The 21,493-nt window shown below is 40.6% G+C and overlaps 1 protein-coding gene across 1 annotated transcript; it reads left to right on the top strand.

Annotated features, from left to right (window-relative positions):
• The first annotated feature begins 1,124 nt into the window (after positions 1–1,124).
• Positions 1,125–13,925, top strand: hsf2bp (heat shock transcription factor 2 binding protein). Its single transcript, XM_061716012.1, has 9 exons — positions 1,125–1,235; positions 3,588–3,723; positions 5,848–5,951; positions 6,044–6,193; positions 8,075–8,225; positions 8,310–8,427; positions 10,297–10,400; positions 10,524–10,699; positions 13,794–13,925. Exons 1-9 carry the CDS (start codon positions 1,185–1,187, stop codon positions 13,800–13,802), a joined length of 999 nt encoding a protein of 332 aa, XP_061571996.1. The 5' UTR covers positions 1,125–1,184; the 3' UTR covers positions 13,803–13,925.
• The last annotated feature ends 7,568 nt before the right edge of the window (positions 13,926–21,493 follow it).

Below are 21,493 nucleotides of genomic sequence, written 5' to 3'. Positions count from 1 at the left end.
TTACAGTATACTCGAAAATTCAACGTACACTGTAAATGGTGAATTATAGTATCCCATTTTTAATACGATAATAAGGCAAGGCAAGTTTATTTGTAGAACACAATTCAACACAAGGTAATTCAAAGTGCTTTACATCAAAAATTAAAAGCGGCAAGACACAATTAAAACATAAATAACAAATAAAATGAAATAAAATGATAAGAAAAGTGGTAAAATAATAGAAAGCACAAGTTGTTAAAAAGTAAGGGCAGTAGAGTACAGCAGGTACACATCTTATTCTTACAATGGCAATAATTACGTTTCTATACGGTCAAAACGTACAAAGACCGGGTCAAAAACATTATTACAAAAGTAATCTGTAACAATTCGTACGGTGAATTAAACCAATTTGACATTCTATGCCACAGTGCCTGTTTCCAGGTCTTATTTCCATAACAATAAGCACAATCTTGACTCATTTACTTCTTTAACTCGGTGAAATGTAAATTTTTTCCGAAAGGCGTTTGTTATGTTATCAAAGCAACACAGTAAACTTGGATCCACTTTGGTTTTTGAAGGCGAAAACGTCAAATATTTTTTCGAAAAACATAAATACTCTGAAATCCCACGAGCATCGGAAGGACGTGAATGCAGCATTACGCGCTCTTCGTTTGGAGGAAAGAAAAACCTGAACTGGAGTTTCTTTTATTGGTGTTTTCTTGAACGATTTGCGCTATTTAATGGTCGGAAACACCATTATAACAAACATATAATCTTAAAGTTGTAGTTATATTGACAAGTGAGAAGTATTTCTAAGTATTTTCTAATTATCTTTTGAAATGCACAGACGTGCCGCGTTCCATTTAAATAGGAAATCGGAACTGGGAACTGGGAATGGCAGCCATCTTGGAACGGTAACTCGGGGTGGTGAAGCTTCTCCCACTTTCCCAGTAGGAAATCCCACTTCGAGGGGCGTTCCAGTTGAAAATTCCGACTGGGAACTGGGAAATTCCGACTTCCGAGGACAAATGGAACGCGGCATAGATGTTAGGTTGCTAATGGGATGGAGGTTTGACAGCGGATTGATGTTAATTTATTACAGCTCTGTCATAAGTTATTAATTAATTCATTTATTCTTTTAAAGCACAGTCTTCCCAGTCTTTGCTGAGTTTACTACCGACGTTTAAGAAGACTTTGGCCAGAAGATGAGTGCGTTATTTGGCGGGAAAGTGCTGGATTTGAACCAGGGGTCAAAGGTGAGACAGATGATAAAAACACCTGCCCTGATCTTATTTAACCATAAAGTGTCTGGTTATAACATTCTCTTTTAAGCTTTTAATACCATGACATTTCCTGGTAGATGCTGGTAAGTCAATTAATGTAAATTCAAAACTTTATTTGTAGATCACAGTCGAACAACAAGGTGATTCAACTACTTTACAGAGACAATAAAACATCACATTATAGAAATATAAATATAAAGCATGATTTTCAGATTGAACAGAAAGCACAATAAATAAAATCAGTTGTTAAAATGTGATCAAGTTGTGCAACTCTGAGGAACGCTGTTTAATTCAGGGCAAGTTTATTTGTATAGCAAAATTCAACACAAGGTAATTCAAAGAGCTTTGATTTTATTTGAAGATTTGATTTTTAACATGCATGATAAAGAAGAGTACAAAAAAGTAAAAAAAAAACAGAATACAAATATAACATTCTATATAACAATAGTTTCAATAAACCTACTTATAAAACACACATACCTACTTTAATAACTATTCAATACAGTGATATAATACTCAATTATATGTATACATAAATATAGTCAAAAACAAAACAAATGCCCAGCATTTAGTTGTGCTACTATGTATGTATGTACTAATAGAAGTAATTATAATGCATTACATTATCATTACTTTACTGTAATACTACAGTATAATAGAGAACAATAGACAGCAAAGGTATAACAATATACTTGAATAACTATATAAGAGTAGATATGCTATATATACTGGTTCATATATTTACCTCCAATTATATACATAAAAATTACTATAAATCTATATAACGACATACGTACATATAACTATAAATCAGTATATATTAATAGAGATATAGATACACAAATACTGTACGTATAATATAGCTCAATATATCCATATACATACCTACATATAACATATCTATATCCATAATATACATCTATATATCTACATATATTAATAAATGTACATATCTACATGTTTATTCGCATCTGTATTTTGAAAAAAAAGTTTCTTAGTATCTTTTTTAAAATTGTGATATGTTTTGACTTTGTTTTAGCTTTGTGCGTCTGTTGAGAACTTTAAAATTAAACTGTCCCCTCAGGTTGTAGCTTCCTCTCTTTCAAAAAATATCCCCTGTAAATGTCCCGGTAATTAATTATTCTTTGCTTTGAACATTAGTTAGTTGTGCTGTATTGAAACTGACAAGATCCAGAAATTTCAGTGATTTAATTGTAGAAATAATTGATTAGTGTGATCCTGGTAACCTGCGTTGTGTATACAGGGCTGTCTCAGAAAATTATAATATTGTGATAAAGTTTCCTGTAATGCAATTAAAAAAACAAAAAAGTCATACATTCTGGATTCTTTACAAATCCACTGAAATATTGCAAGCCTTTTATTATTTTTATATTGCTGATTATGGTTTACAGTTTAAGATTAAGATTCCCAGAATATTCTAATTTTTTTAGATAGGATATTTGAGTTTTTCTTAAGCTGTAAACCATGATCAGCAATATTAAAATAATAAAAGGCTTGCAATATTTCAGTTGATTTGTAATTAATCCAGAATGTATGACATTTTTTGTTTTTGTAATTGCATTACAGAAAATCACAATATTCTAATTTTCTGAGACAGTCCTGTAATTCTCATTGCTCTTTTCTGCAGCTTTACATCAACATTAAAAGCAGCAAGACACAATTAAGCAGTAAATAACAATAAAATGATAAGAAAAGAGGTAGAATAACAAAAAGCACAAGTTGTTAAAAAGTAAGGGCAGTAGAGTGCAGCAGGTAAGTATTTAATTTAAGAGTACGCTTCAGTAAACTAATGTTTTTAGCCTTGATTTAAAGGAGCTGACAGTTTGAGCAGAACTCAGGTCTACAGGAAGTTTGTTGGGGGCTAAATAAAAGTTAATTCTCTGTGGAAAATGGAAAAATTGAACGTTTAATAGAAAAAATACTTGCTGAAATTCTCAAAAATGGCCTGATGACCCGAGTCCCAGCAGGAGGCCGTCGTGCAAGTTTCATCAATCATCCGAAGGATTTCCACCTCACACCTGAGCTGGACCCAAACCTGCAGCAGCCGATACTGAAACATTCAACGCTGTTGGATTAACCGCAGATGAAAGATTGAGTTTGAGACGGGCATTAGCAATGCTGCTTGATGCAGCACATGAAACAGACTCCACAAGCGCGCAGATCTAAAACATTAACGCTGTTTCTTGCTCGGGGCTTCGTGTCTCCTGAATCAAGCAGGTTAAAGGCTCTTACTCTGTTCTTTTTACTCAGCGGCTCCTGTGATAAATCTGTGAGTGTGTTTGTTTTGCATTATTTTTCTTTCAGGATGGTTTTGTCAGAGTGAGGAAAAGGGATTTGGAGAAACTAACCACAGAAGTCATGCAGCTTCGGGAGTTCCTGCCCTTGATCCTGAGCGGCGACCTGTCGAGCCTGCTGCACAAAGCTCGACGAGCAGACACAAGTACGCTCCCAATACGTCCTGTTTTACCCCCTAATACCACTCTTTTTCTTGGTTCTTTAACACATTTCCCTCCATCCAGATGATGAACTTCAGAATTCAAACTTAAACAATATCTACACTTGTGTGAAAAAGTGTTTGCCCCCTTCCTGATTTCTTATTTTTGTGCATGTTTGTCGCACTTAAATGTTTCAGATCATCAAACACATTTAAATATTAGACAAAGATAACACAAACACAAAATTCTGTTTTTAAATCAAGGTTTTTATTATTAAGGGGAAAGAAAAATCCAAACCTACATGGCCCTGTGTGAAAAAGTGATTCCCCATAAACCAGGGGTTGGTAACCCGCGGCTCCAGAGCCGCATGCGGCTCTTTAGCACCGCCCTAGTGGCTCCTGGAGCTTTTTCAAAAATGTTTGACCTTTTTTTTCCTTTTTTCTTCTTTTTTTCCTTTTTTTTCCCTTTTTCTTCTTTTTTTTCCTTTTTTTCTTCTTTTTTTTTTCCTTTTTTTCTTCCTTTTTCCTTTCCTTTTTAATCACGACATTTTGATTTTTTTCTTGAAATTTTGACTTTTGACTTTCTCAACATTTCGACTTTTTTATCAAGATTGTACTTCAATATTAATCTTGACATTTCAACTTTTTTCTCGAAATTTTGACTTTTTTTCCTCGACATTTCCACTTTTTTCTCGAAGTGCATAATGAAAAAAAAAATCTTCCCCCAGTTGTAACTAAAATAGAAACATGCAGCATGTGTTGCCTTCATTCTAAGGCTTATACAAGACTTTTCATTTTTTGTGGCTCCAGACATATTTGTTTTTTGTGTTTTTGGTCCAATATGGCTCTAAAACATTTTGGGTTGCCGACCCCTGATCTAAACCTAATAACTGTTTGGGCCCCTGAGCAGCAGCAACTGCAATCAAGTGTTTGTGATAACTGGCAATGAGTCTTTTCCAGCTGTGGAGGAATTCTGGCCCACTCATCTTTGCAGAATTGTTGTAATTCAGCCACATTGGAGGGTTTGTTGAGCATGAACCGCCTTTTTAAGGTCAGGCCACAGCAATTCTCAACCGGATTCAGGTCGCTCCAAAGTCTTCATTTAGTTTTTGTTAAGCCATTCAGGGGTGGACTCGCTGGTGTGCTTTGGATCAATGAGTGCGTTTACATGGGAAGTTTAATTCGTCTTTAATGCAGAATTAAAATTAAATCAGATTTAAAATGAGTAAAAATTACCATGTAAACACCTAATTCCGAATGAAAATGGCCATTCTGAATTAAACTTAATTCCGAAAAGTGGCTGGTTTATTCTGATTTTAAATCTGAATAGAATAATTCTGCGATCATGTAAACACTCATTCCTCTTTAAATTAATTCCGGTCTTTCTTGCTCGTTCCCTCCCCCGTCTGTCTCCATGACGCTTATATTCTGCGCTGGGCTGGTTTTCCAAACAAAGTTTCAAGATGCAGCAGCAGTAAACGCTGGTCAAGAGCAGAGACCATTTATTTAATAAATAGCTTGGAGGACCTGGAAATAATTAAAAGAACAGATGGAAACAGGAAACATTAAAATTGTGAGCTTTTCCAAGTTGTAGCGGCTAAGTTTGTTTTTCTTCCTGTAGTTTAACTTCCGGTCCGCCCCCTATCCAATCAGAACCTTCCCAACCCCCAGACCTTAAGAGGAATTGGATAAAGCAGACCAAACGTGTTTTCCATGTAAACCTCAGTTCGGAATTACTATTTCCATGTAAACTCGAAGGAAAATAGTTTAATTCGGAATTATTTAATTCAGAATAATTAATTCTGAATTAAAAACTTCATGTAACCGTGGCCATTCTCCTTCAGGATTTTTTGGTAGACAGCAGAATTCATGGTTCCATTTACCACAGCAAGTCTTCCAGGTCCTGAAGCAGCAAAACCATCCCAGACCATCACACTACCACCACCGTATTTTACTGTTAGTATGAAATGCTGTGTTACTTTTACGCCAGATTTACTGGGACACACGTGTCTTAATTAAAACAAGGAACTACACAAGAGCAGCGATGTGTAGAGGAGTTTAAATCATTGTTACTTTGACGTGGCCTGAGCGAGCGTCACCTCATCCCGCCGCCGGCGTGTGTGTGTGCAGAGAAGGAGCGTCTCCTGCAGGGGCAGGAGCAGCTGCGACAGGAGTGCCTGCACCTCCAGTCCCGGCTGGACGCGGCTCAGGCCGAGTGCCAGAAGGAGAGAGAGGTGAGAAACCCAAGACTGGGGTCAAAACGTGCAGTTTTCACCCAGAAAACCGTTGTTCCCTGTGGTCGGACCGACGGCTCTGCTGCCTGCAGGAGAAGCTGCTGCTGCGGGAGCAGCTGTGGCGCAGCGGCACCGAGCTGCAGAGGCAGGCGGAGTTCTGCTCCGGCCTGGGATCGGCCGCCTGTAACCTGCTGTGGAGCTGCTCGGGGGGGGAGGCCGCTGTCGCGCTCTGGCTGACCGACGTGAGTCCCAATAATCAGTTACACTCACACCCAGGGCTGGGGATCCACTCAAGTGTCAAGAATCGATTTGATTCTTAAGATTCAGAATCAATTATCACAATTTAATCCGATTTGATTCCGATATTGATTTGGGTTAGTGTTATTAAAACTGTTTTTTGAGCTGTTGCATGAATTATATGACTGTGTAGTTATGCAACATATTAATACTAGTGATGCACCGATTGTTCAGTAACCGAAATTGTTCGGCCGAAAATGGCAAAAAAAACACTTTCGGTGTTCGGTGGAATAAGTGGGAAAAAATTAACAATTAATAACGGCGTTGTAAAATAAGGAAATAGACTGGCCGCTCTGTAACTGTTGCACCACAAACATAAATCGTTGGCCAACCAAAAACTAACCCCATAAGAATTTTACCAACATTCACCAGGAGGTGGAACCAAAACAACATAATGCTGGAAATTAAAACATACTCAGTTTTTTATGTTCAATAAATATTTTCTACCTTGTAATTTTGTAAAAGATTTTTTTCTTTGATGGTGAAAAAAATGGCAAAATAAATGAAAAACTGCTGAAGAACCATGTTCGGTATTGTTTGGTATTCGGCCAAGTGTTTATTATTATTTTCGGTTTAGATTTCGGCCACAAATTTTCATTTCGGTGCATCACTAATTACTACTAGTATTATATTGAGATTCAACAGTAAGTATTGCAGCTAATGATGCTGTAAGGACCAATCAGCTCCCAGAATGCTGATAGAACTGAAACAGAAACATCATGTGGGTCAGAATTATCAAACAGATCCAGGGAGGAAACGGAGACGGATGAAATCGGTTTTAGTTTTTCACACATTCCGTTTTTTTATTTTTTCCTTTTTCTGTGTTTTTCAGTTTTAAATTTGACGCAATTCCCGTCATTTCCGCTTCTTCTTCCTGTATCCAAATTCAAAACAAATGCTGCTTCGCGCAACTTTTCACTCACCTTCTTGTAAATCTTCTATCCCGGTACTTTCTACCGTCTACAAATGCAGAAATGTTCATATCCTTCATTACATTTATGAAGTGATTAGTCTCCTCCTGGTCTTGGTTTCTCTGTGTTTATAAGAACTTCCTGGACTCAAAAGACCAAGATTTCTTGTGAACAGAACATGAGCAGAAAACAAATTCCTGTTCCGTTTGATGGGGATATTCCGTTAGGCGTTTACATGACCCAATATTCAGGTTTCAAAAGGAGTAACCCAGGCGTCATATTGGGGTTTTTAAAAACCGGAATATGAGCAAATTCTGGTTATTGGTGGCCGTGCAAACCGGGCTATTGCTAATATTTGGGTTTTAAAAGCGTTATTTGGTTTTTTTTAACCCCAAGAAAGTATATAAAGCAATGATAACTGAAAACTTTAATGTTTTCATACCTTTAAACATATTTAAAGGCAAAAACATGGCACTACTTTTGCTCGTGTCCAACAAAAAATTCCTTTTTTGAGCATAAACAAAAAAAATACCAAAAGTTGTAATGATGAAAAAAAATCGATCTTTAGACATACAAATCGATTTTTAGTAATTAATATGAGAATCGATTTAGAATCGGAAAATCCATTTCATCTCGTTTTGGTCAACGAAAATGAAGACACATTTCAGTGTTTTTATTTTGTAATCTACATTTTAGTCTCGTTTTTATCCGTCTGCAATATTGCATTATATATTTAATTATCGTTATCGTCACATGACCAGCATTTTCGTCTCGTCTCGTTTTCCTCAGGTGATAAAGGTTCGTTGACGATATTTAGTCATAATTTTGTTTCATTTAGTTTCTTCTCCGGCCGTCTGTCAGCATTTCTTCAGCATTAATCCCTGAGAGAGATGAACATTTGTATTTGCTCATCAGGGGAAGCTGCAGGCTTTCCTGGATGTGGCCGCCCAGACGCTGGAGAGTTTCCTCAAGTCTCTGGACGAACACGACGGCGGGAAAACTCAAGCCGAGGACCAGAACTCCCACAAGCACCAGTTTGTGCTGGCTCTGGTCGGGACCATCACCAGTGAGTTCTCCTCCCCGTTTACACCGAACACGGCTGTATTTTACAGGTTCATCAGCTAACCTCTCCTCACTTTCCCCCAACCAGACGTAGCGGCCGTGCCGTGTGGGCGGGACTTCCTGTCCAGCTCAGGCCACGCCCTCCTGGACACGCTGCTCAAACTCCTGGAGCTGATGGATTCTGGAGTCTTCCCCAAACTCAAAGTGTACGTGACTCAAAGCAAAAACACGTATTTGATTTGATTTGATGTGAAGATTTTATTTTGAACATGCATGTTAAAAAAAAAAGAGTACAAAAAAGTGAAAAAACAGAATATAAATATATATATATACAGTATATAGGATTGAAGTAAACACTTATAGAGTCCTACCCCTGAATCTTACACACATTCTTACATATAACAAGACGAGTTTCAATAAGTTTACTTATAAAACACACATAACTACTTTAATAACTGTTCAATACAGTGATATAATACTCAATTATATGTATATATAAATATAGTCAAGATCGAAACAAATCAAAGCAAACAAAAGAAAACAAAACAAACGCCCAGCATTTAGTTGTGCTACTATGTATGTATGTAATAATAAAAGTAATTATAATGCATAGTATTACATTATCATTACTTTACTATAATACTACAATATAATAGAGAAGAATAGACAGCAATGATATAACAATATACTTGAATAACTATATAAGAGTAGATATGCTATACATACTGGTTCATATATTTACCTCCAATTATATACATAAAAATTACTATAAATCTATATATCGACATATCTACATATAACTATAAATCAGTATATATTAATAGAGATATATAAATACTGTACCTATAATATAACTCAATATATCTATATACATACCTACATATAACATATCTATATCCATAATATACATCTATATATCTGCATATATTAATAAATGTACCGTATTTTCCGCACTATAAGGCGCACCTAAAAGCCTTTAATTTTCTCAAAAACCGGCAGTGCGCCTTATAATGCAGTGCGTCTTATATATGATCATTACGGTAATTTCTGTTACTGTAGTCAGGGGGGTTGTGGGTAATGTAGTTGGTGTTGCTGAAGTAACGGCGCTAAAAACGTCAGGAATCGTCACAGACGTTCAAGACAACAGCAGCCACGCTGACTCACATAATGGAGACTTTGACGAGACGGAGCAAAGCTGGTTTTTATTTTGTTAATAAAGTTTGACATACGGTACTTTTATTCTTGTTTTTTTTTGCATTTGCTGTAGGATTTTGTAGCATTTCCTGTAGCGCAGCTCCATCAGGTAGATACGTAACTCAACCCCAGCCACTATAGTCGGTATTTTACCAGATATTTAGTGCACCTTATAATGCGGTGCGCCTTATATATGGAAAACGTTTTAAAATACGTCATTCATTGAAGGTGCGTCTTATAATGCGGAAAATACGGCACATATCTACATGTTTATTCGCATATGTATTTATTTATTTTTTATTCAAAGGTCTTTTTATTGTTTTTTTTTTCAATTTTCACAAAATAATTACATACAAGAGATTTGAATTAACATAGTAAATAGGATAAACACCTATAATAACCCTCACATGTCTTGCTCCAACGGAGCCCCATCCCTACAACTAAATTATTGTACCATTCAGACATAAAAATAAAGACAATAAAGTTAAAAATAAATAAAAACATCGCATATTTATTTTGAATAGAATGTTTCTTTGTATCTTTTTTAAAATTGTGATGTTTTGACTTTGTTTTATCTCCATGTTCAGGCTGTTCCACAGTTTCACTCCGTAGGTCGACGTACAGAAGCTCTTTCTGTAAATCTATAATGATGTAAATCAGTAAATCAACCATCTCAATGTTTATACTATTGGTTCTGCGGTGGTTTCATTGAAACGGAGGTGGACTTTAGCATCTTTGTGCAGATTTGTGGTAGATTTCCCCCCAGGTAGATGGATGTCTCCCTGCAGACGGGAGGGCGGGGTCGGGGGAGGGTTCTGGGTTCTGGGTTGTGGGTTCTGGGTTCTCCCCCTGCAGGTAACACGGTGCTGGTTCTGCTGCAGGTTGATGCTGATGGCTCTGTACAACGTGAGCATCAGCGTGAAAGGACTGAAGTACATGACGGACAACAAAGGACTGATGGCTCTGATCTGGACGCTGCTGGACGGTGAGAGAACACGGCCCCCTGGAGCCAAAATCACCCACCCTCCCCCCCCACGACACAATCTGGACGTACATGCTGGTATTTATCTGTTTATTAATGTTTCTGCTCTATCTGTCCGTCCGTCAGACGGACAGCTGGACGTGTGTCTCCACAGTCTGCGTCTGCTGCAGTCTCTGCTGCTGGAGGAGGACGTGCAGCTGGACCCGGGCCTGCTCGCCCGCATCACCCAGTTCACGCAGAGCGGGCACCCCGGGCTCCGGGCGGCCGCCCAGCAGACCCTGGAGGACCTGGGGGCCCAGCAGGTACCAACGCAACACGGGGGGGGTTCCCTTTTACACCAAACCGGTTCCAGGGCTGGTTCTGGTTCACAACTCCTTCAACTGGGAACCAGCTGAGAACTGGTTTGTTTTTCCACAGCTCGGGTGCTAATGGGAGCCACGTCAGTTACGTTGCTGCTTTTGCATGAAAGTTGCAGCAACAACCAGGTATCTGCTCTAATAGGACTTGGTCCACGTAGCTCCTCTGTGGACACATCTCTAAAAGACAGGTTGTCTCTAGGGGTGGGTAAAAATATCGAAAAATCGATGCATCGCATTTATCCCCGCCCTAACTCAATATCGATTAAACAAAGCCTCTGAATCGATTCACCTCCTGGCCACTGGGGGCGCTGTGCGCAACATTTTCTTATGATTCGCGTTTCGTGGACGGTGGCTGCACGCGACCAAACAACAATAAAATGGCGACGATGGCAAGCGGAAAATCTTTCAGATCAGATGTTTGGACTCATTTTGAATTCCCATTTAAAGAAGGAACACGAGAAACGGACAAAAGTAGGGTGGTGTGTAAGTTGAGCCAGACAGAACTAAAATACAACAGCAACACGACAAACCTGCGGAACCACTTAAAGGAGAACTATTATGGATCTAATACCTATTTTAAACAGGCTTTGAATGTCTTAAAAACAAGCTTTTGATTGTTTTTGCTAAATAAATGAGAAATTCAGCCTCTGAGCCATGTCTTTATCTTCCCATTCTCTAACCTCATTATCTATGCAGGATTCTGAGTGGGCGGGGCTATGATAATGAGGACTGTGCTGATTGGCTGCCTGAATGACGCGATACACCGCTACAAAAAAATGGAGGAAGCTCCAGCCGGTGGAGTTAGTTGTGGGCGTGGTTTCACGCATCAGAGGCCAACCGATATAAATCGCTCCCGTCGTTACGTAACTTTGGGGAGCAGAATCTAAACGGCTCGTAGATCCACATCACACTGGACGGCTCATCCGGGCGGCTGTACAGACACTGCAGAATCTGGTTTCTTTCCTCCTTCTCTGAGTTGGCAGGCTGAGGGGAGACCACTTTATATATGTTAAAGCAAGAAAAAAACACTTTATATATGTTAAAGCAAGAAAAAACATGTTTTTCATAATAGGTCCCCTTTAAGCCGACACCATGCGGATTCCCTGCAACAAGCTACGGCTAAAACTGTTGACCCAAAACAGATTCAACTCCACAAAGCCTTTCTCTGCAAACTACCGCCAAGATCTGTCCGCACACAGAAGATAACGGAGTCCGTGGCCGTCTTCATTTATAAGGACCTTCGACTGTACAGTGTTGTGGAAAATCAAGGTTTTAAGAAGATGGTACACACTTGAACCACGATACGCGATGTAGACACAGAACTGTCATGTGTTTTTTTTTTTTTTTTACTTTTGTACTACACTACAAATGCACAAGTGAGCCATTATGGTGCTGCTAAGTTTAATTGCTCAGTTCATTTCTATATGTGAAGTAACATGCCACGTGTTATAGGTATGAAAATAAAAAATAATGAAAAATTGCCAACAGGCAGAGCGGTCTGGGAGATTTGCAAGGCCCTGTGCGAAATGGCCGGGCCAATTTTGGGGTTTTTCGGGTCGGATTGGGTGTCTATATGTGCAATTTTAACTCTCCAATTAGCAAAATACTGGATACAAAAACATACACACGTTTCATTATGAAGCATTGCATTGACAAGACAAGTCAAGATATTTTTTATAGTAATGCCTGTTTATTACAACATTGTTCACACACAAATAATGAATCAAATCAGCCTGTTACTGAGAGCGACATATATTAGTGACATTGGGGCCTAACTCAACTGACATTATACAGTGTGTGATTCATTCTAGTTCTACACAAAACAAAATCGCCCCATAAATTAACACATTAACAACATGCTTATGCATATAAGTCGTAATCTTCTCAAATTATAGAGGCTAAATAATTAAAAACGAAAAATATGTGCCTGGACTGCCTCAGGGCGGGGCCCCACGGCTGCTTGAGACCCGGTCGGATCAGTGATTTTTGTAACAAATTTATCAAACGTGCCTTTCAGAGAGGCATTAAACTGTTCCATTTTCTTTAGTTTTTTTCTTTTTTCATCCCCTGATGGAAATTTCCTGAATCTGTCTCGTTCTCTCAACATTGTGTGACAGTTTGTTCCAACTCCACCGTCTGGATCAGAGCAGCTTGTGTCTGCGCTTGGTCTGATCAGTTGTGTTGAACAACAGACACGCGCATCATTGCACATATATTTATTGATATGCACAGACTAGTACACATTTAGGTCTGTAATGGAACGTGACTGTTTATATTTATAAGGGAAAAAAGGAAAAAAAAAGAGAAAAAAAAGAAAACGGCCCATAGCGCGAGGCCCCGTGCGGTCGCATGGTTCACACACCCCTTGCGGCGGCTCTGGCAACAGGTATTTTTGTATTTCTACGTCTTACTGAATCGATATCGAAGCATTTAAATCAATATTGAATCGAATCAAAACCTAAAAAATCAAAATCGAATCGAATTGTAAGGTTCTTAACAATACCCATTCCTTGTTGTCTCCTCCTCCTCCCATGATGCTTTGCTGCATCCAGATTCATTCTTATCTGAAAATGTCTCCGTCTCCCAGTTTTGCTATTGCTGTTGGTCAAACTCAGCACTGACCCAGAACCAGTCTGGAACCGGTTTGGTGGAAATGGGGGTACTTTTGATGCGTCCAAGGGTCTCATCGAGATTTGACCTTCCTCCTGATTCTCTGAATCTCAAAGTCTTCACAATTTAGCATTTTAGTAACATTTTCAGGAGATTTTTCCACATTTATTTGACGTAGTTTGCTGGAGATTGAACCATCTCTACGTCTCTGAAATGCTCCTTTATTGTTCGGCAACGATCCTTATGCTCCTTCAGGTACTTTTGATCCGGACCGGTTACTTTTCCAGACTTTTGTTGTCCCCGTTTCATTTTTGAGACGTGTTGCTGCTAATGAGATCATGTTTTCTGTTAAATAGGTTCATTTTTAAGTCGGTTTCGTACACGAGCTGTCCTTTAGCTGCCCAGACTAACGCCTGTGCTTCTGCAGGGCCAGTGATTCTTCAGTCCAGTCCTCCGTTGTCGTCGTCCCCTCGTGTGTTGGAGTTCCAGGTCCGAGGGAAAAGCTGGAGACGAGTTCGCTGTTCACTTTTTGATACAATGCTGTTTTGTTAAAGAATAAAAAAACTATTTTAATCTCTCAGAGCACCGTCGTCCTGTTTGATTTGATGATTTTATGAGTATTCTGATGCACATTAAGGGCCTGTCCCAATACTCCCCCTACCCCTCGTTTTCATCCCTTCCCCTAAATTTTGTGCGTTCCCGTGTGGGTAGTGGTGTCTCAATTCCTCTTTTCACCTAGGGGGAGTGGTCATATCGAGGGCGAGTGGTTATGAATCTAGCCCTTCAGAGCGAGGGTTTTCAGATGCTAACTAGCTGACCGAGGGCTAGAAAAATTTCTTACATTTCTAGCGAGAAATATATATTTTACTTTCATAATATTCACTCAGTGAATGTACGTTATCACTCGTTTTCCCCGTTGTTGCAACCTCGCCAGAATAAAGGCTGATTTATGGTCCCGCGTTACACCAATTGGTGTAACGCGGGACCATAAATCAGCTCTCTTTCTTTCTGACTCATTTCTTTCTTTCTTTCTTTCTTTCTTTCTTTCTTTCTTTCTTTCTTTCTTTCTTTCTTTCTTTCTTTCTTTCTTTCTTTCTTTCTTTCTTTCTTTCTTTCTTTCTTTCTTTCTTTCAGGCTCATTTCTTTCTTTCTTTTGTTTCTTTCTTTCTTTCTTTCTGGCTCATTTCTTTCTTTCTTTTGTTTCTTTCTTTCTTTCTTTCTGGCTCATTTCTTTCTTTCTTTCTTTTGTTTCTTTCTTTCTTTCTGGCTCATTTCTTTCTTTCTTTTGTTTCTTTCTTTCTTTCTGGCTCATTTCTTTCTTTCTTTTGTTTCTTTCTTTCTTTCTTTCTTTCTGACTCATTTCTTTCTTTCTTTCTGACTCATTTCTTTCTTTCTTTCTTTCTTTCTTTCTTTCTTTCTTTCTTTCTTTCTTTCTTTCTTTCTTTCTTTCTTTCTTTCTTTCAGGCTCATTTCTTTCTTTCTTTTGTTTCTTTCTTTCTTTCTTTCTGGCTCATTTCTTTCTTTCTTTTGTTTCTTTCTTTCTTTCTTTCTGGCTCATTTCTTTCTTTCTTTCTTTTGTTTCTTTCTTTCTTTCTGGCTCATTTCTTTCTTTCTTTTGTTTCTTTCTTTCTTTCTTTCTGGCTCATTTCTTTCTTTCTTTCTTTCTTTCTTTCAGGCTCATTTCTTTCTTTCTTTTGTTTCTTTCTTTCTTTCTTTCTGGCTCATTTCTTTCTTTCTTTCTTTTGTTTCTTTCTTTCTTTCTGGCTCATTTCTTTCTTTCTTTCTTTTGTTTCTTTCTTTCTTTCTTTCTTTCTGGCTCATTTCTTTCTTTCTTTCTTTTGTTTCTTTCTTTCTGGCTCATTTCTTTCTTTCTTTCTTTCTTTCAGGCTCATTTCTTTCTTTCTTTCTTTCTTTCTTTCAGGCTCATTTCTTTCTTTCTTTCTTTCAGGCTCATTTCTTTCTTTCTTTCTTTCTTTCTTTCTTTCTTTCTTTCTTTCTTTCTTTCTTTCTTTCTTTCTTTCTTTCTTTCTTTCTTTCTTTCTTTCAGGCTCATTTCTTTCTTTCTTTCTTTCTTTCTTTCTTTCTTTCTTTCTTTCTTTCTTTCTTTCTTTCTTTCTTTCTTTCTTTCTTTCTTTCTTCCTTCCTTCCTTCTCCCGAGCTCCCGAGCCGGCAGGCAGAAATCCCAAAATGTTCGGAGCAAATTTCTTAACAGTCGTAGCTACAACTGTTAGATTTCATCTATTAAACCAACATTTATCTTCCTAAATGATTTATTTCAGCCAGCGGTTATTAAATTAAAACAGCTTTTGGCTCTCAGCTTCCTGATTTTAGTGGTGGTGCTGAAAGTAGGAGTAGGGGGAGTATTGGGACAGGGATTTCAAGTGCCCTAAAATCTGTCCCTTCTTTTTTAGGGGTAGTGAAGAAAAGAAGGGCGAGTGAAAGAAAGTAGGGGGTGTATTGGGATTGGGCCTAACTCCGTCTGAACCTCCATCGTAACCGTCACCTGAACCTCCACCTGAACGTCCACAGTACGTGACGTGGTCGTCATGGAGACGCGGCAGCAGGAATCACATTTCTCCGGAGCAGGATGCTACAGAACCAGAGCGAGGGATGAAGAGGGGGATTAACACGGTGTAATCCTGGTCACGCTAATCTGAAGAGGGTGTGGGTCCTCCCTCAAGAGTGAGAGGTCACGTGACATCATTAGCTCAGGTGTTGCCATGGAAACGCCCCCCGGGCGGCCATGACAGCCCCGAGACCTGTTCCCCTGGCAGAAATGGAGGATTATTCCTCCCAGCAGACGACTGTAAATCTGTTCCTAGTTTAACCTTTTAAAGCTCTCAGCAACGACCCCCCTGGGGCGTCTCTGAGCTGAGGTCGGGGAGCACAGATGCTTCACAAGATCTTCTCATGTCACTGTGGTTCTTTGATTGTGAAGCCCTTTAGTTCTTGGTTGAGGGGGGTCGTCAGACTTCCCTCCTCCTCCGTGTGCCCAGCACGGTGCAGGACTGGACGTAATTTAGGGAGCGTTTCCCCCTAAAGATCGGTTAATTTGGTTTATGTCAGGGATCAGCAACCCGCGGCTCCAAAGCCGCATGCGGCTCTTTAGCGCCGCCCTAGTGGCTCCTGGAGCTTGTTATAAAATGTTTGACATTTTTTTTATTTTTTTTATTTTTTTCTTATTTTTTCCTATTTTTTTCTTCTTTTTTCCTTTTTTTCTATTTTTTTCTTCCTTTTTCCTTCCCTTTTTAATCTCGACATTTCGACTTTTTTCTCGTAATTTTGACTTTTTTCTCCACATTTTGACTATTTTCTCAACATTTCGAGTTTTTTCACGAAATTTTGACTTTTTTCTCGACATTTCGACTTTTTTCTCAAATTTGTACTTCAACATTAATCTTGACATTTTAACTTTTTTCTCGAAATTTTGACTTTTTTCTCGACATTTCGACTTTTTCTCCACATTTCGACTTTTTTCTCCACATTTCGACTTTTTCTCTCCTAATTTTGACTTTTTTCTTGACATTTCGACTTTTTTCTCAAATTTGTACTTCAACATTAATCTTGACATTTTAACTTTTTTCTCGAAATTTCGACTTTTTTCTCGAAATTTTGACTTTTTTCTTGACATTTCGACTTTTTTCTCAAATTTGTACTTCAACATTAATCTTGACATTTCAACTTTTTTCTCGAAATTTTGACTTTTTTCTCGACATTTCAACTTTTTTCTCGAAGTGCATAATGAAGAAAAAAATCTTCCCCCAGTTATAACTAATATAGAAACATGCAGCATGTGCAGCCTTCATTCTAAGGCTTATACAAGACTTTTCATTTTTTGCGGCTCCAGACATATTCGTTTTTTTGTGTTTTTGGTCCAATATGGCTCTAAAACATTTTGGGTTGCCGACCCCTGGTCTATGTGAACACAGCAATCGCGGCACAAAACAAGCGAGCCGATAACCTAACCCTAACCTCTCCTACGATCTCGGCTCGCTTCCATTCCAGACCTGGAGCGGTTCGTTTACAGTGAGAACAGAATCAACACAGCAACCGATTAACAAACTAGCCACACTCACTTACGATGCTCCATAGTCTTTCCCGGGGTACGGAAGAGGAAACTCCTTCCACGTTCATTTCTGACCAATGAGAGAACAGTTGGTTCTCATGGCATTTGTTAACAGCTTTGAACCACTACAGACGGTTGTGAACACAAACCCCACAAACGAATCAACTATCGATTTAGCCCCTGAATCAGAACAAAACAAACGGGCCACAGGTGTGAAAGCACCATAAATGTGCAGTGTAAGAGTAACGAGGACTAACGGAGGAGAGAATGACACCTTCCAGGTGTTGGATGTTTGGCACTGATGGAGTTATCAGGTGACATAAATCAGAGGATGCAGCAGCAACAGACCGGAGCAGAGCTGTTCCAGCTCCATCACTGTTATCTGATTTTACTGATGTGACGTGACCAGGGGCCTCCAAAAACCTTTCCTAGGGGGGGCCAGATGGGGACACTTAAATTCTTGGGGTGGACACCAAATCTAAAAGCCATCATTACAGGATTTTATTATACTGTTGTAGTATCCAGGCTCAGAAATATCACGTCTGGTGATTCCAGAGAAACATTCAGACATGTGACCCTGTGCAGCGACGGGAGCATTGACGCCTCAGAGAAACGTTGGTCCAACTTCCAGCTTCCAGTTATTCTACATAAAAAGACTCAGGTATTTACTGATTCTTTTTGTCCGACATTGATTTTTAGGTTTTTTAAATACCTGATATGTTTCTGCGATTCCTTCAGCCTTCACCAGAGTCTCGTGATGGTGTGTGTGACATCATTTATCAGCTGATGTTAGAAGGAGGCGGGACTCACCTGTCAGATTTGACAGGTGAGTCCCATCAGAGGGCAGATGAGGGCAGTAGGAGGCAGCAGAGGACATACTGTACTAAGGTTTCTTTTTTCCAGAAAAAGTTCTGACTTCTTACCTTCAATCTACTTTGTCTGGAACAAAGAAACCTTAGTGTATCTATCTGAAGACATAATGAACACAATACAACCAGTAGAGGACAGTATGGGGCATTAGAGGGAATCATAGCCGTCTCACAGCAAGAAGGTCCTGGGTTCAATTCCCACCGGGGGTTTAGTTCCTCCATGACTTCAGCACCACACCCTGGGTGGGGTTGGTGAAAGGGCCTTTCTGTGTGGAGTTTGCATGTTCTCCCCGTGTTCCCGTGAAAAGAGGCGGCCTGCTCACTCCTCAGGTTAAGGAGGAAACCTGAGCTCAGTGCAGGAACTCCCGGGGTTGGTAGAGGGAGCAATGCCCAGGACTGTACCTTAGGTAGAGCACTGGGTGATATAATGGGGGAAAAAACAGGATAAATATATATATATATATATTAAAAAAGAGGGAATCAGGACAGCAGGGGGCATCAGAGGACAGTAGAGGAGAGTAGAGGAGAGTAGAGGACAGTAGAGGAGAGTAGAGGAGAGTAGAGGACAGTAGAGGAGAGTAGAGGAGAGTAGAGGACAGTAGAGGAGAGTAGAGGAGAGTAGAGGAGAGTAGAGGAGAGTAGAGGACAGTAGAGGAGAGTAGAGGAGAGTAGAGGACAGTAGAGGAGAGTAGAGGAGAGTAGAGGAGAGTAGAGGAGAGTAGAGGACAGTAGAGGAGAGTAGAGGAGAGTAGAGGAGAGTAGAGGAGAGTAGAGGACAGTAGAGGAGAGTAGAGGAGAGTAGAGGAGAGTAGAGGACAGTAGAGGAGAGTAGAGGAGAGTAGAGGACAGTAGAGGACAGTAGAGGAGAGTAGAGGAGAGTAGAGGAGAGTAGAGGAGAGTAGAGGAGAGTAGAGGACAGTAGAGGACAGTAGAGGAGAGTAGAGGAGAGTAGAGGACAGTAGAGGAGAGTAGAGGACAGTAGAGGAGAGTAGAGGAGAGTAGAGGACAGTAGAGGAGAGTAGAGGACAGTAGAGGAGAGTAGAGGACAGTAGAGGAGAGTAGAGGAGAGTAGAGGACAGTAGAGGAGAGTAGAGGAGAGTAGAGGAGAGTAGAGGAGAGTAGAGGAGAGTAGAGGAGAGTAGAGGACAGTAGAGGAGAGTAGAGGACAGTAGAGGACAGTAGAGGAGAGTAGAGGACAGTAGAGGAGAGTAGAGGAGAGTAGAGGAGAGTAGAGGAGAGTAGAGGAGAGTAGAGGAGAGTAGAGGACAGTAGAGGACAGTAGAGGAGAGTAGAGGAGAGTAGAGGACAGTAGAGGAGAGGAGAGGAGAGTAGAGGAGAGTAGAGGAGAGTAGAGGACAGTAGAGGAGAGTAGAGGACAGTAGAGGAGAGTAGAGGAGAGTAGAGGAGAGTAGAGGAGAGTAGAGGAGAGTAGAGGAGAGTAGAGGACAGTAGAGGACAGTAGAGGACAGTAGAGGAGAGTAGAGGAGAGTAGAGGAGAGTAGAGGAGAGTAGAGGAGAGTAGAGGACAGTAGAGGAGAGTATAGGAGAGTAGAGGACAGTAGAGGTTTTCAAAATCCCTTTATTCCACCATTGCAGGACCTAATACAAAAAATAATCAATATACACAGAAAATTATTGCTGGATCAGAAATTGAAAAGCAGCTCTTCATCCTCCCCCACAGAGCACAACACCCTCCCAACAGTCCACATGTTGTTGAAGGCCATCATGTTGTCCATCATCTTATAGTAGGAGTGTTCAACCTTCAATCAGGCTTTCAGTAGCCCCTTCAGAACCAGCACTGGCTCCAAGCAGCCGGCACCTTGAAGCTGGTTCTTACGTGTCAGCCAAATAGCTAATTTAGCAACACCCGAGATAAAGTTCAGCATTACGTGAACACATTTCCTTTTAGCTGAATATTTAGGGCCAAAAACAAACAAGGCAAATGAAAAAACCTGCCCAAAACCCTGAGACCACCCTCTTAAAAGGTCAAACAAGGCAGACAACCGTGCACACTCCACAAATAAATGTGATAAGGTCTCCGAAAGCCCACAGAAAGGACAGCCCTCCCCCAGCTCCGGATCAAGGTGCGCTCTGTATCTGTTCGTGGCTATAGCGCCGTGTACAATCCTCCACTGGAGATCTGCTGTCCGCTTTTCAACGGGCAGCTTGTACAGGCACCGCCAGCTGCCTTTCGGGGAATCATCTGGACCAAAAAACCCAGCCCACCTCGACTCCCTAACTCCATCCAACGACCGCAGATTCAAAACCTTGACACAGGCGTGGTAGATGTCCTTCTTCCCAGCATCATGAAATGTGTCCAGGTGAAGTGTCGTGAAGGACAACAGCTGCCCCTCACCCTCCTTCCACTCCCCCACAGCTGGGGAGATGACCAGGGTGGGGAAACTGTACACCGACTCCCCGCTCCACTGGCCACACAGAGTCCGGTCTTCCGCAAACTCCCTGAGGGGCTGTGGCAGGGCAGCACAGACCTCGTCCACCACTCTTCTGATGAGCCTGACAGAGGTGATTCCGCTGCTCTCTCTCAGAGCGTCCATTGATGTTGCAGTCATCCCCAGCAGATGGCCCAGTTTGGTACAGCCAGCCACTCTGAGACTGGCTCGCAGGCTGGCAGACTGCAGCGACTGAGTCCCCAGAAAGTCATTAAAAAACAGAGGCTCCTCAAATACCCACATTCCTGGAGTCACCCTGGTGGCTCGTGTGGTGTTCAAAATCCGCCATGCCTGCAGCACAGAATCGTAAAAAGGCGTAAGCCCAGCAGTGTCCAAACCCGTCTGCTGTAGGAGGAAAAGCTGCTTGTCGTACCCCAAACGCCCAGCTCTTCTCAGCAGCAGACGAGCTGTATCGAGCCAGGCGGGGCCACAGGTGTAAAGGAGCCTCTGCGCAGTCTGTAGCCTAAAAGCAGCGATTTTGGCCTTGATGTCGATAAGCCCCTGGCCCCCTTCAACCACAGGCAGATAGAGGGCTGCTGCCCGGACCCAGTGTTTACCGGACCAGAAGAAGTTGACGATGGCCTGTTGGATGTCCTCTATCAAACCTGCTGGTGGTGTCAGAGCAATGAGTCTGTGCCAAAGAGTCGAGGCGACCAAGTTATTGGCAACCAGAATTCTTCCCCTATACGACAACTGGGGCAGCAACCATGTCCATTTAGACAACCGAGCGCACACTTTCTCC

The sequence above is a fragment of the Cololabis saira genome, chromosome 24 (assembly GCF_033807715.1).
Source record: "Cololabis saira isolate AMF1-May2022 chromosome 24, fColSai1.1, whole genome shotgun sequence".
Lineage (NCBI taxonomy): Eukaryota > Metazoa > Chordata > Actinopteri > Beloniformes > Belonidae > Cololabis > Cololabis saira.
Note: the sequence above shows the minus strand (reverse complement) of the source record. Positions and strands in the feature narration are given on the sequence as shown.

Coding starts and splice junctions, on each gene's coding strand:
- hsf2bp (XM_061716012.1), top strand. CDS start 1,185: ATGAGTGCGTTATTTGGCGGGAAAGTGCTGGATTTGAACCAGGGGTCA. Junction 1,236..3,587: donor ATTTGAACCAGGGGTCAAAG/GTGAGACAGATG, acceptor TTTTTCTTTCAG/GATGGTTTTGTCAGAGTGAG. Junction 10,401..10,523: donor GATCTGGACGCTGCTGGACG/GTGAGAGAACAC, acceptor TCCGTCCGTCAG/ACGGACAGCTGGACGTGTGT.